This window comes from Cercospora kikuchii, assembly GCF_019650295.1.
Source record: "Cercospora kikuchii DNA, contig_00002, whole genome shotgun sequence".
Lineage (NCBI taxonomy): Eukaryota > Fungi > Ascomycota > Dothideomycetes > Mycosphaerellales > Mycosphaerellaceae > Cercospora > Cercospora kikuchii.
Genome location: NW_025408583.1, coordinates 499,362 through 515,198, shown reverse-complemented (window position 1 = coordinate 515,198; position 15,837 = coordinate 499,362). Strand labels below are relative to the sequence as shown.

At 53.7% G+C, this 15,837-nt stretch overlaps 5 protein-coding genes across 5 annotated transcripts; 4 read left to right on the top strand and 1 right to left on the bottom strand.

Annotated features, from left to right (window-relative positions):
- Nucleotides 1–166: 166 nt before the first annotated feature.
- CKM354_000244300 (uncharacterized protein) lies at nucleotides 167–1,620 on the top strand (the record flags this gene model as incomplete). Its single annotated transcript, XM_044797603.1, has 2 exons — nucleotides 167–551; nucleotides 602–1,620. 2 exons carry the CDS (start codon nucleotides 167–169, stop codon nucleotides 1,618–1,620), a joined length of 1,404 nt encoding a protein of 467 aa, XP_044653538.1.
- A 271-nt stretch (nucleotides 1,621–1,891) lies between these two features.
- On the top strand, nucleotides 1,892–2,759 carry CKM354_000244200 (uncharacterized protein; the record flags this gene model as incomplete). Its single annotated transcript, XM_044797602.1, has 3 exons — nucleotides 1,892–2,083; nucleotides 2,143–2,281; nucleotides 2,341–2,759. The coding sequence occupies 3 exons, from the start codon at nucleotides 1,892–1,894 to the stop codon at nucleotides 2,757–2,759; spliced, it is 750 nt and encodes a 249-aa protein (XP_044653537.1).
- Nucleotides 2,760–6,434: 3,675 nt separating this feature from the next.
- On the top strand, nucleotides 6,435–8,024 carry CKM354_000244100 (uncharacterized protein; the record flags this gene model as incomplete). The annotated part of the gene is made up of 4 exons (XM_044797601.1): nucleotides 6,435–6,629; nucleotides 6,708–7,061; nucleotides 7,167–7,800; nucleotides 7,858–8,024. 4 exons carry the CDS (start codon nucleotides 6,435–6,437, stop codon nucleotides 8,022–8,024), a joined length of 1,350 nt encoding a protein of 449 aa, XP_044653536.1.
- Nucleotides 8,025–9,822: 1,798 nt separating this feature from the next.
- On the top strand, nucleotides 9,823–11,015 carry CKM354_000244000 (uncharacterized protein; the record flags this gene model as incomplete). The annotated part of the gene is made up of 3 exons (XM_044797600.1): nucleotides 9,823–10,290; nucleotides 10,340–10,398; nucleotides 10,526–11,015. The coding sequence occupies 3 exons, from the start codon at nucleotides 9,823–9,825 to the stop codon at nucleotides 11,013–11,015; spliced, it is 1,017 nt and encodes a 338-aa protein (XP_044653535.1).
- A 2,516-nt stretch (nucleotides 11,016–13,531) lies between these two features.
- Nucleotides 13,532–15,769, bottom strand: CKM354_000243900 (uncharacterized protein; the record flags this gene model as incomplete). Its single annotated transcript, XM_044797599.1, has 1 exon — nucleotides 13,532–15,769. One exon carries the CDS (start codon nucleotides 15,767–15,769, stop codon nucleotides 13,532–13,534), a length of 2,238 nt encoding a protein of 745 aa, XP_044653534.1.
- Between the last annotated feature and the right edge of the window lie 68 nt (nucleotides 15,770–15,837).

Sequence of the window (15,837 nt, the reverse complement as noted above, 5' to 3'; positions counted from 1 at the left end):
AGCAGCTGAACTCGATATCTTCAGCTGTACTCTAGACTGGCAGGGTTGATCGTAGATACCGCCGTGCTGGGCAAGTCATATAGTCGTCGTGGTTGTCTTGTGCCACCTGGATCCACAAACAACTTTCGCTACAGCCCGTCTTCTCGAACAAACACCTATCGCAATCATGGGTTCTCTTCCTCGGGAACCGAGCAAGACGCACATCATTATCGCAACTCTATCTTTCTATGGACATGTACGGCCTTTGCGATCTCTGGCGAAAGAGTTGACCTGTCGAGGGTATCCTGTCACATTCATAACAGGCAGCGTCAACAGGAAGAAGATCGAAACGATACCTGGTGTCGACTTCGTCCCTTTTCGTGGCAAAGCGGACTTTCATCCAGATCGTCTGAAAGACGAGTACCCTGATCGTCCTGAAGATGGCATGACTGCCCTCTATGATATGGAGCATATTTTCTTCGGGCATATACATGAACAGTTCCAGGTCTTGCAAGAGGTCATTCGCGATGTTGAGGCTCAGGGTAGACAGGCTATTGTGCTTCAAGATGCAGGTGTGTACATCGTTCTCGCAGTGAAGTTGGACGACGCTGACGTAGAACAGGCTTTACTGGAAGTGCACCGATGCTCCTCGATAGTCCCCTCGCTCGCCGCGTACCAGTCATAAGCATAGGTCACATGCCATTGATGGTCCTCTCCAAAGACACTGCTCCCTTCGGCGCCGGAATGCAAAGCCAAGGCGAAGAAATCAACAAACAAATGAACGCTGGCGTCGTGCAAATGTTCAGCGGCGTACACGAAGTCCTCAAACAACGTCTCATTCCCTACAACTGCCCAATCGAACTCCCCTCAGCCTTCCCAGTCGACAACTTCTTCCTTCTCCCAGACATCTACTGCCAACTATGCCCTCCTTCTCTCGAGTACTACCGCAGCGACCTTCCTCCCAACATCCGATACTGCGGCACCCTAACCGGCGGCAACGATAAAAAGCCCCTTCCCGAATGGTGGGAAGAATTCATCCTCAACACAACCGATACTCGCCCATTGATAGTCGTAACATCCGGCTCCCTCCCAGGCCTCGACATCAACCATCTCATCCTTCCCACAATCCGCGTTTGCGCAAACCTTCCAGTCCGCTTGGCAGTCTGCGCAGTACAAATCGAACGACCAGCGGACTTGATCCTGCCATCCAACACCCGCTGGGCACAATGGATCGCCTTCGAGGATATCTTTCCTCATACCTCTCTCATCGTCTCCTCAGGAGGTTACGGCGGAATCTCTCAAGCGTTCGCAGGCGGTATTCCGATGGTGTTGGCTGGTACGAGTGAAGACAAAGTCGAAACGGGATTGCGAGCAGAAATGACGGGTGCGGCGATTAATTTGAAGACTCAGACGCCGAGTGATGAGCAGATTAAAGGTGCTGTGGAGAGGATTTTGGAGGATGAGAGGTATACGCTTAAAGCGAAGGAGATGCAGAGGGCTTGTGGGGAGTATGATGCTGTGGAGAGTGTTGTTGGGGCTATTGAGGAGTTGAGGGAGAAGTTTTATGATGAGGGGACGGGTGCTGGGAGAGGGAAGGCGAGGGATAGTGGGATTCCGACGCCTGCTGAGGTTGAGGTTTGAGAGGGGACAACATAGGGTGAAGGTGATGGTATACACTAGATCTTTCAATACCTCAGAGAAAGTGGTGTCGTTGCTCTTCCATTCACATGGAAAAGAAAGCCTGAGGTTTGCTGTCGTATCATTCACCTTGTTCATCTGCCATACAAAGGCACAGAGCATCATGCAAACTTTCCGAGCGGTCTTTGTTGAAGTCGGCGACGAGCAAAGTAGTGACGATCAACCTTCCGCATCAAGTCGAAGTACAACATCAAAGAGGGCCACGGGAGCCAGTATGTATTCACAACTCTCGCGCGTCGAGAGGCGCAATTACTACGGGAATCCCGGTGACCCGGTCTACGCTCATCGCCTACGCGAGCAGCGCGATGCGTATTTCTCCAGTCGCATGGGCTTCGACTATCCACGTTCGGTTTCGAATCACGGGCCAGAATCGTATGAGACGAGGAATGGAGATGGTGGTGAGCGGGTGGGTCGATCATTTCCATCAATGGGTCGTTCGATCAGGACTGAGAAATACATTAGCAGGGACAATATGGCTACGACGGCGTCGAAAACCGTGATCCAATGCGCAGCGACCCGAGAAGTTATGGAGCGGCTGAAAGTCATGAGAGATACACATCTCATTCCAGGCGTTCTCGGTCGCCAACTCGAGTTGAAAAATCTGGTAGGTCTGAATCTATTCTTAGCCTACCGCTTCGAGAACCATTCTGACAAGCCCAGCAGGCTACAGTCAGTACAGTGCATACGACTATGCACGTCCTACCTCAGGATACCATCGATCCAGCCGCCAATACGACCCTCGTCGCGACTCCAGCAGTTGGTCGTCTACATATGCAGAACCACGAGATGGCTATCATCACGGCTCGTACGACTACACGCGATCGTCCAGGCATGAATTGACCACTCCAGCATACCGTACTAGCAACACCGGCTATCCTGGGGATCGTTCGAGCGCCGCGTACAGCTTCGACGGAAGGAGGCGTTCGTCTCGCGTTCCAGCCTCGGTGACTTCGAGCAGGATCCGCGCTCCGATGGACGAGTATCAACGCTATCAGCATGGAGCAGTTCCTGTGCAGCGCTGGGATGAGGATCGGTATCTCGCAGATGGATATGGCCGGGGTTGGTCTGGGCGGCAGGCATAGAGTCTGGCACAATTGCTAGTCGGTGTTATTGCCTTCTGTTCGAATCCTATTCAGCCGGTGAGGCAAGAAGGGCGCCCATGAACCCGAATGGAAAGGCGAAAGAGAGGGTAATGTTGTCGTCCAATTGAGAAATATGTGCTGCTCGTGGTTGAACCCGCGATAGGAGCCGTGCATACACTCCGGGTAAAAGGTCTGTCGTGAACAACGCGCTGCTTGGATTTTCATGTTCCCGTCCACTTCTTGTGCTCACCCACTGAATCCGGTATACCGAGTTGGTGTTTTAAAGGTGGGGCGAGAGCGGCATCGCAGCTATTGAAGGCCGTATGATTTCCAAGTCAGGCGCTCCTATCAATTCGTACATTCATGCCAGAACTGCCCAAGACCAATATCATTGCAGTCGTGCTGGCGGTCTCTGTCCCAACAGACCTTGCATCGTGTTTCTGTGAACGTCAGCGAACACCGATACAGAGCGCAAAAAGCGTGAGTGAGTTAATCCGTGGGCAGAGAAGCAATCGCCATGTACTCCGGAGACATCGTCCAAACCCAACAAGGTCGTCTCGAATTTGAACATTCGAAAGCCTTTCACTATTTTGCTCTAAGCAATGTTCGCCGCACGTAGATATCTCATTTTGGTGAAGCGTTCACTTCTACGATTGACCGCTGCGCACTGGACTCCTTTCGTTGATAAGGACAGATCTCCCACGCCTTGCCATCTGGCGGCAGGTGGCCTGAATTGCAGAGTATTGTGGACCGGTCTCAGGTGTGCCTCGCATAGTCGCAGCGCTCGTTCTATTGCTCGCTTCGTGCCTGCAAAGCGGAAGATTAAGTCGATGATGTTTGATTGAAACGCCCTCATAGGTCCCGCGTCCAGAGCAGATTTTGTTCGTTGTGACCACCAGACTTATTAGTCTTGAGCAATCTCAAGGAAATCTGACGTGACATCGATGCGCCTGGTAATTTTGGTGTCCACCCGGTTCGGCTTGTGGGAGAACTTTGGCGCAACGTTTTCGCTCCAGAGGGACATTCGTCGTCACAACCGTTACAATGAGCAGTGGAAGGGACGCAGCTTGTGGAGCAATGATGCAGACGGGCATGAGATATTCGGCCTCCTTCTATCCTGTCTGTGCTCTCGGCATGGTATTGTCGCACTGCGTCACAGCATCGCAGATCAGCCGAATCCAAAGGTGGTGTTGCATTGAGAACAGGCCCGACAAGCTGGTTCGATGCAGCGCAGAAGTTCCGTGGTGCTCTACGTGAACAGATGCATTCGACTAGCGAGAGGCTGTTTCACGAGCTGATGAAGGGCGTTAGTGCCATTATTGAAAACCTGATGCAGTGTCGGCTGCGACATCACTAGACCGCTGAGGACCAGCTGCAGCCCCGAATCGCCGTTGCGAGTGCTGAGTTGCTGTCGAAGAGTAGGGGCTTGTGAGGTGGGAAGGCAATGGTCGGTACTGGCCTGCAGCGTAACCAGACAATCTTTTGCTGTCGACGAGTCCATTCAGCGATGGGCAACATTGCGCGCGGTGGCGTGAGCAAGACAATTGATGGCGGTGGCAAGGCGACGCCCAGTGCTTCGAGAAGTCTCCGGCGGTTCAAGTCCACGCATAGGAGGATCAATATTTGAGCATCTAGCGTCGCGAGCCGGCTCCTAGTCAATTGATAGATCAGCCACTGCGTTCGTCAAAAGCTTGGAGCCAAGAGGCTCGCTAACGCCCCCATTCGATCAGTGATGGGAAGGGAAAATCGCTTATGCGGTTCTCCTTTTCAGCTCCTCATTAGACGATCGCGGCAAGGAAAGGAGGGAACAACAGGCGCGATGAACGAGAGCAGTGAAATGCCAAGGTATTGACGCGCTGACACGCGCAATGTCGCAGCTGCTTCCAGAAGTGTTGGGCGGATTGTGATTGACATAGCGAGATGCGGCATTGATCATGCTCAAACAATAGTTCGGCAGTGACTGATGCAGGAATAGGATGTCGACACTCGACAGGATGCGAGAATCCCTGCTGTTAACAGCCTCAGCCTCGCTGCGGAAAGGTGCGTCCGATCACGTCCGGGAGTCTGCTTGCTGAGAAGCATCGTGCTGCGTGGTTCAAGTTGGTGCTAGTGACATGTGCTGCACTGCGACGCGTCCAGTGAGGACGTCCGACGCGCTGTAGTCAGTGTAGTGGTGAAGCGTCGGCGCACGCGTGGCTGCCAAGGTGAGGTGCGGCGGAGCGGAGAAGGGGGAGTGGAGCTGTCGCTGGTTGCATTCCGCTCGGTTGTGGTCTGGAACCAGGCAGTAGTGCAGGCGTGAAGGGGATGTGCGCTGGGATTGAGTGGCAGAGACGGGGCGGATCAGCCTCGGGAGCGGCGTTGAGAGGCGGCGCCAAAGCAGAAGATGGAGATTGGACCTCACACTTTCAATTTTCGGTGGTCATCACCGACGCGCTCCCACGCACCACAAACGCGCTCGCGCTCGCGTCGGTACGCCGTCGCCAGACCCAGTCACAGACACAGTAGATCTCGGGCAACTCCTCCCCCTCGGCAAGCTGTCTCTCACGCATCGGGCGTCCGCATCCGCCGGCGGGTTCTGGGACGGGGGCGGAGGGCGTGCTTCCACTGTCTCGACATGTGATTGCAAGCACTTCCGCACCGCTGGACGCTCACATCACCAGGCCGGGAGCCAGCAGCACCAGAGTCTGATGGCAAATAGGTTCGGCTCACGGGTGCAAATCGCGCGCGTTTAAGCCTTGTCCAGCAGATGAGGCTCTGCACGCGCAATACCGACTTCGTCACACTCGGCGCCTGAGTCAAGCAGAGACTCCACGCTCAGCGCCGGGATACCACGAGCTCCTATTTTCAGCGGCGTGGGAGCGCCGATGCGATCTGTCTCATGGAACCATGGTCAATTGCTCCGCGACGTCTGGCGGTCGATGGCTGTCGATGACGGGTCGAAGGCAGGCGACACAGGCACAAGCGTTGATCAACAACGTGTTTCTCAAACGCACCGCGCCGTGATCGAGAGCCTAATCACGCTGTCCGCCGCCGCCACCGCTGCAGCTGCTGAGTGAGCCTCACGCATCGCATCCGCGGGCAACAGGGGCTTTAGCCTTTTGTGGAGAGTCTATGGTGCATCGCGCACGTGCTCCGCGGGCACAGCTCCAAACACACACTCGCTGGGCCGGAGCGGCGCTGCGAAGGAGCCTCGCCAGACGGCCAGTGCAGGCGACCCAGCACGACATCGCTTGCGCCGCGCTGGGAATCGCGACGGCGGCCTCCCGGACGCGAACCTTCGCAGAGGGCGCTGAGATTGCAGTGCAGCGCTTACGGCCCATCTGCAGGCGGGCCTTGGCATCCAGAAAGATCTTCAGGAACCAGCGCAAACGGGTAGGTCCCTGCACGGGCTAATCTCAGAACGATGCCACTTAGCACAACAGTCAAGGCCATGCTAGCCCATCCAATCTCGCCTATTCCCGGCGTCACCTGAATCGGCCACAGCGATATAAGCACTCCATGTCGTTTCGTCTGCTTGCTCTTTCCTCGTCAACACACGCATTCTTACTTGGTTGTTCAGCTTGACTTCGGTCGTCCTCTCTTTAACAAACGAACGCTTCGGCAACCACACGCTCACTAATTCAATAATTTTCGCGAACCACCGCTTTTTTACCAACTCAATTCACCAACTCCAAGATGCGTTACTCCTTCGTTGCTGCCGCGCTTGTCGCCGGCGCCATGGCCGCTCCAGGCTACCAGCCACCAAGCTACGGTGGTGATGTCTCTCACCCAGAGCAGCCAGAGCACAAGCCAGAGTACCCAGCTACCACCACCTGCACTGAGGAGCCATCCAAGCCAACCTACCCAGCCGACAAGCCAAAGGAGCCAGAGGTAAGTGTTTTGCGAAACTCCCCTTGAGAGAACCAGTCTCGTTTGCCCAAGAATTCCCCCTTACCATCATTGCACCAGCACCCTTCCAAGCCATACCCAGACCACGAGGACTACCCCGAGCACCCAGAGCACGAAGACTACCCAGAGCATGAGGACAAGCCAGATTACCCAGTGCACGACTACCCAGAGCACGAAGACAAGCCAGATTACCCAGAGCACGACAAGCCAGAGTACCCAGAGCACGAGGACAAGCCATACCCAACCACCAGCTGCAGCGACGAGCACCCACAGCCAACCTACCCAGCCAAGGAGACCCACCCAGTGACTTACCCAGCAAAGGAGACTCACCCAGTCACCTACGTGACCAAGACTGTCACTGGTTACCCAGTGCCACCAAAGGAGACCCACCCAGTCTACCCACCAAAGGACGAGGTACACATCGCTCGACATCAAGACTCTCGCACTCTCTTGCACTTTGTCATCCCACGATGCGTCGCTTTTTGCGGAAACTGATGAACAGCGCTAATAATCGTGTAGCACCCTCCTGTCTACCCACCAAAGGAGCCAGAGCACCCAGTCTACCCACCAAAGACTCCTGAGCAGCCACCAAAGCAGCCAGAGCACCCAGTCTACCCACCAAAGACCCCTGAGCAGCCACCGGTCTACCCAAACAAGCCAGAGCAGCCAAAGCAGCCAGAGTACCCAAACAAGCCAGAGCAGCCAAAGCAGCCAGAGTACCCAAACAAGCCAGAGCAGCCAAAGCAGCCAGAGTACCCAAACAAGCCAGAGCAGCCAAAGCAGCCAGAGTACCCAAACAAGCCAGAGCAGCCAAAGCAGCCAGAGTACCCAAACAAGCCAGAGCAGCCAAAGCAGCCAGAGTACCCAAACAAGCCAGAGCAGCCAAAGCAGCCAGAGCAGCCTCCGGTCTACCCAAACAAGCCAGAGCAGCCAAAGCAGCCTGAGCAACCAAAGCAGCCAGAGCAGCCAAAGCAGCCTGAGCAGCCACCGGTCTACAAGCCTGAGCAACCAAAGGAGACCCACCCCGTCTACAGCCCAGAGCAGCCAAAGGAGACCCACCCTGTCTACAGCCCAGAGCAGCCAAAGGAGACGCACCCCGTCTACAGCCCTGAGCAGCCTAAGTACCCAGTGCCAAACAAGCCAACTGCTCCAGGTACGTCGAGTTTCGTTAGCCTCATGTTTGAAGACAAGCCCTAACTTCTGATTTTAGTCTACCCAACCGGCACTGCTGCCCCAGTCCCACCAAAGTACTACCCAACTGGTACTGGCGCTGGTCCTCAGCCATCCAAGCCAGTTCAGTACACTGGTGCCGCTAGCGTCCTCAACGCTGCCGGTCTCCTTGCTGGTGCCGGTGCTATCCTTGCTTTCTTCTTGTAGACAAGTATCGACAGCATGCCGGCTATGAAGATCCGCGATGGGCATAGTTCAAGACAATCCTCTGTATGTTTGTTCCGTCAAACATAATGTAATAGCAGCGGCGCGAAAGAGATAGTGTCATCTACAATTGTATGGGACGGTGTTTACTGAGTTGCTATCTTACACTTGCATGTGTCACTGCGGGTCGGTACCGGAACGACTACTGGGTGGGACAAAGAAAACGTATATGCATCTTGAATGAATTGATTTTGTAAATAATTATTTCTTGAATCTCTTGAAAATTATTTCGCTTCTCAGTTTGAGTTTGCCTTTTGCTGTGCTGAGTGCTGGGTTGAGTGCCTTGGCTGTCTCTTGGTGGATCGGACAACACTGAACCCTCAAGATGACTACAGGCTGTCACAAGACCTTGTGGAGCACAGCTTTCTCTGTCTGACAACGGCACTGCGGGCCAGCGTAAGTACGGACGCTGTTCGCAAGCAGCACCAGACCAATCTGGAAGCAACACTAATCGAACATCAGGAAGCGAGAATTCCGATCGATTGCGCAAAGTTGTCTGGGTCATCCTCGTCACATATTCACGATCAGCATTGCTTCTGAACAGATTCATCATTGCAAGCGAACAAATGTCGCATCTACATCGACCCGCAACAATAGCTCCGAACAGAGGAACACGATCGATCTCGAAGAACTCTGAAATCCCTCGACGTCACCACTCACGAAATCTGCACATGAAACGGCCTTGCTCTTCCAATGATCTCAGAAGCATGAAACGAAGGGTCCTCTGAACATCGACATCGCTGTAATATCGATTCACTCTCCAAACACCACACCAAGTCCGACACTCATCCTCAGAGCTTATAACGATAAACATCAACACTCTTCCCGTTCATAAGACTCTCTGGAGTTCACTCCGACACGAAACCAACCTGTACCACGATCATCGAAATCGCAACTCAACATCAGTTCTGAGCCAATGCAAGCATCTGTAGTCATCAACCACGTCGTCGAAATAAAGTAGTGGAGCCTGCTTTGTTTCCGAGATCTACGATATCCCGGCTGATGTGGAGGGATCGATGCTAGCTCGGGACGATGTTGCGACGCGCGGCCTCGTATGTGAAACATGTCAGCGATAGAAATAGGCGAGGGGGACTAAACGCTGACAGAAACAAATAGGGCGACGTAAGGGCTATGGCTAGGAGAAAAATAGTCGAAAATAGATGTCGCTGGTGGAAAGTGGATCTATACCATTTCTTGGCTACGTAGGCCAAGAGGTGTTGCTTGGAAGTGAAGTTGGAGCCTCGGAAAGTCGGCATCGCGCTGCATCTCTCTCGCGCATCGCAACTTACGAAAGCAACACGAGCAAGCATGCTTCGCGGAGAAATGTTTTGCTGGGGATAGAGTCACGATGCTGCTGTCTTCGAATCCGTGCCTCAGGCGCCAGATGCTGCAGAAGCGAGCGTCACTTTGGAGCGGAGTTTGTCACTCTTGCCCTCACTGTCAACTTCACGGCCTCTCGCTTTCTGCGTCTTTCTACAGACATGCGTGGCATCGCCCATGCCCCTTCTCCAGCTGCACATTCATTCCATCGGCGGCTGCCAGCTAGCAACAAATCCTTCTCGATTGCCTCCGAGGCTCTATCGCTATGTCACTGAGTGGATGCGCAACGTCCTCAGCAGTCCTTGAAAGCACGATTTGCGTCTAACGAATTTCAGTGGAGAGAGAGCAGGGCGCGCGACCTTCTACTGAGCGACCATCGAAGATTGTTCCACGCAACGGCCTCGACAGACCAATCCATCCAATGTTCGCAGCTGGTCGACCAACTGGCCCACGATTAGTATCCTCGGTGCCTGTATTCCAATCGATGACTGCTCCAGGCACCGGCCTCGACAAACTAGTTCACCTAATGTTCGCGGCTGCTCGACCAAGTGGTCCACGACAGACACCCTCGATCCCTGCATTACCACCACCGAATACGCTTGCTCAATCTACGCCGGCACTTGTCTCCCCTACGCCGCTCATCACTTTAGACCTTGTGCAACCCGCAGATCAATCGATCATGCCGTCCAGTCAGTCATCTTCATTGGCACAGCAACGTTTCTTGTCGGAGTCAAGACCAAAGAAACGCTTCGCTGCTGAAGTCGTGGACTCAGGTCCCTCACTGCACAAGGAAGATGATACAGAGCCAGTCCGTAAGAGCATGCACCCTGCGCCGGCCGTATTAAGCCCAGATCCGAGAATAGAGACCGAGAATACAGGCACTGTCGATGTACGGACTTCATTACCAGTCTTTACGTCCCATGCTTATAGTATTCCAGAAGCCCAGAAAGAACAAGCGTCAAAGAGCTCTCGAGGACAACGATAACCTTGAGATGCCGTACAGAATTACGTTTCTACGCAGCATTGAAAAGAAACCTGTCCTCGCGCAGTTGGAGATCCTTCAGGACTAGTAAGACTCTGCCCTATGGCTCAAAAGTCGAGGGGCGAGCACTGACGCCTCTCAGGTTCTCCCCGAGGGAGATCAAATTCGGCCAACTTACTCAAGGCCCGAACCCAAGATATAACTGCAAGGGCTCCCAACAGAGTGCACATTTTGAGATGGTAAAGTACGGATTTACTCGCCAAACCTTCGTAATCGAGCGATACAGGAAGCCTGGCATGCTGCAAAAGGACATTGAACGAGACGCGTACCGGTCGAAACTCGAAAGCTTCCCCAACATGATAAGCGCTGCGATGGAATTGCTGGCGCAGGATGGCGGCGTTCCCGCTGTGACGACCATCAAGCTCCCTCTGTCGACGACACAGAAACTCCAGCTTTGTTCTGTTCGTCACATCGCTGAGGACCATGTCGCATCGACGTGGTGGACTCCGCCCGAGACAGATACTCGCCGCATATTCGAGACACCTGCGACTGATGTTGGGAAGACGAGCGCCTGTGTACGCGCCCAACTAGAGTGCTTCTGGGACACCGACTGGCGCAACTCCATGGCATAGGTAGCATCGGCGAGGTTGAGATTACTCGACTTGAAGTTGAAGCCATGGCGCGGAGACCAGGACATTGTTGTAGTGAGTCCACAGGTTGCCCAGCCCGACCATCCTCTTCGTCAATGCTTCGGCTTGATCTGGCTGGACGACTACGAAGAGCCCGAGAAGGACTTGAAGTCGATCAAACGTATGACATATACCACCTCAGTCTACTGTCGCGAGCATGGTCGTTACGAGGCCTGGAGAATGAACACGTAGGTTTCTCTTACCTTCGTTACGATGTTGCATCTTATAAGCGAATGCTGCACTAGTTTTGGCATGATGCGTATCGGTCTCGGCAATCCCAGCTTTCTTAACGACCAAGACTGGCGCGATCACCTAGATGAAAACACCGCATATCTTCAATCTCGGGCACAAGACGAGAGTCAGCAAAGGGGCCCTCTAGGCGAGAGCAAACTCACTCCTGGACTCGAGCAAGTTATCACGGCACTACAGGCTACTCGATCGTATATTTTCGACTTGACACAGGCTGCGCCTCCTTCATGGCGACCTGCTGGCTTTGCCAAGACAGTCTTCCATGCCCACGCCATTACAGCATTCCGGCGCCATGAATATAGAAACATCCAAGAGAACCAGCATATGATGTTCTTCTTGTCCGACAATAGCCGCATATGCCATAGTGGAGAGGAGGCTTGCCTATCAATGAATCACGTTTGCCATGAATCGTAGTTGGACAATGTAGAGAGAAAGGCGTGCGTCCAAGTGCCAATCAAGTGGACTCACCCTCTTGAAGATGCCAGCGATCTGAAGAAGTCTTCCCACGTTTGCAATCCAAACGTAATTAGCGGACAATTCTGCGGCTTAGCAAAGCGCGCAACATGCGATGAGATCGTAGACAGAGTACTTTCAAGCCTCCAATCCCAGTTGCCTGGTCTTGGTCTTTGTCCTATGAACAGTTGTGGGATTCCTATTGCCCAGATCCAGAAGCGCATGGATTGGATTGAAGGACAGACTCAGTCGCGCTTTCGTGAACGGCGGAAGACTTCTTCACATGCACATGTCCAGGGAGATTGAGGGAGCAGAGTGACAAGATTAAAATTCAGCAAATTATGTTCTTCAAACTTTGCTAGGGATCGTAAAAGACCAGATATGATGGCAAAACAATCATTACCGGAGGCTGAAAGCCAGCGCAGTTTGAAGAGCCTGATGAGGCATATAGCATGGCCTCATGGACTTGACAAAGGCTGCATTGCGCCGAGCATCAGCATCTGCAACTGACGACTTACCGACTCACCCAACCCGCCAGTAACGATCGTTGAATAACCAACTGGTAGGTAACAGCATATATGCTGGAGAAACTGGCCAATGTGCATGTGGAGATTTAAAGCCAAAAAGAATCACTTGGATCTGCCCGGAGATACGAAAATTGGCCTTGATGAGGCAAAACAATCACCACCGGAAGCTGACGCCGGTACAACCGCAAGAACCCTTAAGCGCATACTATCGCCTCAGGAGCTTGATGAATGCAGCGACTTTTCGGGCACCAGCATCTGCAACTGGCGACTTATCGACTCGGCCAATCCGCCAGTAACGATCGTTGAATAACCAACTGATAGTTAACAACATATATGCTAGAGCGATCGGCGAACTTGCATGGCAGTAATCGAGCAAAAAAGAACTGATCTCCGACCTGCTTCGATGAACTAAAGTTGAGATTGCAGAGGCAAAACAATCGTCACTGGGCCATCGGGAGCGAAGAGTATCCCACCTTGGACGTACGTTGCCGTCTTGGTAAACAGAACCATCCGACCCCGTCGAGCATCAGCACACGCAACTGACGACTTATCGACTCACCCAACGAGCCAGTGACGATCGTTGACAACTTCTGGTACACAGACATATAAGACTAAGGATCCAGACTCGGAGGAGTGCATCGGCAAAAGTGATCCATAGGCTGCTCGACAATGCCAAAAAGTCGACTTCAGAATAGCAAAACAATCGCCGCCAGAGCACTGTTGTACGCTGACGCGCAGCACAAGAAAGACATATTCTATTGCCTACCTTGAGTCGTGAAACTGCAGCTTTGTCGAGCATCAGTCACGGGCCTGACGACTTACCGACTCACCCAGTTCGCCAGTGACGATCGCTGTGGCTCGAACATTGAAGCACAATATCGATGTTGTTATGGCCGCCGGTCCCCAATCTGACAGTTCTGTGAGGCCCAATTTTGCAGAGATCATGTAGATAAAGAAGCCGGCCGTGCATATGCAGTGAGATTTTCACGTCGCCCTTGGAGAAGGGAAAGCGAGGACCGTTTCCCAGAGAGGTTGCAGAGACGTGCAAGCTTCACACGGTGTCTGTCGTCTAGAAGTCAACTGCACAGAATACCCATTGATCGAAGCGATTAGCGGTAAAGAACTCAGGTTCATAGGACAGGTATCGACAGTTAAGAGCCTCATCATAGGTCTCCCTTCCGCATTCACCTTCCCAACTCTGAAACAATAATCACTGACCTTCCACCAACATCACCTAATCCTTCCCATCTCCTCCACAAACTCACTCACCCCATCTTCCAAGATACGACTTCCACCCAGCAAGCCCTTGTTTGCATTACCGCCACTCCGCGTCTTCTGTCCCCAGACCTCATGAAACTTGATACTTGCATCACTTGTTGCGACCACCAGACATTCCTCGCCATCCTTCTTCATTCCTGATCTGCCACCATTCGGTCCTCCTGGATACGCCACAGCATACAGAGCCCTCTCTTCCCCCCACCAAGGGATTCCAACAACTTTCCTGCAACTTGGCCAAGCAAAGACCGCAATACGATACGGATGCTCCGGTTGTGCAAAGCCGAAAGTCGCTGCGATCTCCTTCCTCGTCTCGCTCCATACCAGACTGGTGACTTGGGCATGGCAGTCGATTGTGGCGAGAGTGGCGCCGGAGACAGCGTGAAAAAAGTGGATGCAGCGGTCGTGGCTGCCCCCTCCGGCTGCTACGAGGGAAGGCTGCCACGGCGCAAAGGAGATGGCTTTGACTGCTGCGTTGAGGGAGAAGAGGTGCTTTTGTCGCCCAGCAGTGATGGCGAGCACTTCGCCTTGACCGGCCAACGGATCGCCACTCGCGCTGCTGCCGTTGAGGACTGTGAGATCGCTGGTTGCATTGGTCTGGTTGCTGCCATTACGTGGGAATATCTTTTTCGTCTCGAAGAGGTAGAGGTGATTGTCATTGCCGCCTGTGGCGAAATACTCGCCTTCTTTGCTCCACGCAAGACCGCAGACTTGTTGAGAGTGACAGCTCAGTCTTGCAATTATAGTCATGCTGCCAGGCCACCCAAAAAGATCCCGCTGGTCAGGAGTCGGCCATTCCACAGAGTAGTAATAGACATTACCAGACTCATCGCCCACGAGTAGCTCCTCCGTCATGACCATCATACCTGGCTCCTTGACTGACGACCGTCTCACAGCATTGGGCCGGAAACAGACACAGGCTACAGGAGCCGGCTGCTCACTATCAAATCGGGGGTCATGGTCTTGCGGACTCCAGAGCGTGACACGACCATCAGCTCGGCCAATCGCAAGTATCGAGCTGCCACCTTCTACAGAGCTGAATGACAACGACGTGACGTGCGCACTGAACGGAGCTGTGAGGGAGTCTGGGACATGCGTCGGCATGGAACCGCGGACTTCCGACCAGAGATAGACATGAGGCCCGAGTCCAACAGCCAGGCATTGCATCGTGGACGAATACGCCAATAGTGAGCAGTAATAGTCATCTCGTAGAGCAGGTGCGTCAAGAACGCGAAATGGAATTATTGGAACGTCCTTGGCCTTTGTCTTTCCTGCTTTTGATGGTGAAGTCAAGTTGGCTGTCTCCCACGTGCCATTATTCCAGCTTGTTCGGAAACGTGGGGCGTCGCCGAGCGATCTCCGCCGCGGGGAGCAAGGGACAGGAGATGTGGGCGAAGAAGTGTCTGAGAAGAGGCTGCCCGAAGGAGAGACTTCCAGTGCAAGAGCGAGCCGGCTGCCGTGTATCGCCTCGTCCTCACTCGGAGTGTGTCTGTGCAAGAAGTTGGAAGTATAGTGTGGCGCGTTGGTGCCACTGGTAACTCTGCCGCCTCTGCCATTTGAGGTACTGGCCACCCCTTCTGTGACTTGTGTGCCGCCCACGGTCCAGACAGCGCCCGCGCTGGCTGCTCTTCGTTCGTTTGCAAGTCCAGGAGGAAGTGGCGGTGGCGCTGTGGTTCTCGAAAGCGGCGGTGGTCTACAAAGAGTCACAAAGCTGTCATTTCCACGAGACGCAGTGCTGGAGGCCGGGCCGAAGGGGTCGGCCAGCGCGGTTCGTGTTCGCGGCGGAGTCAGATACAGATCTTGCTTCGTGGGAATACAGGCACGAGCAGGTATGAAGCGATCAGGCTGTTTCCAAAGTACAGCCCGATGTTGTCTCGCCGACTCTTGCGTTGAAGAGGTGGCGATCTCGCTTTCTTCTGACGAGGAACTGCCATCACAAAGTCCGGGTGGAATAATGTCCTGCATCGACGCGCTTCCAGAGTTCCTCCGGCGGTCCAAACTGGGGGTGCCAGGTTGTCTTCTTGTACCAGAACGGCTGCCTGTAGCAGGGGTAGGTGGCGCCCGGGTCGTGGTAGTAGTGATGCTCCTTGACCCATCCAACAAGAATCCACTCTTTTGGCATGCTTTTGGGCTTTTTCTTGCAGATTGAGCATCGGCACCACTGTGTCCACTGGTGCTCGATGGATGGCTCATTTGCGCTTAGAGGGTGAACAGTCTTGTCGGGCTGCGATGGCTGTCGTTCGAGTTTTGGGCCGGGATTT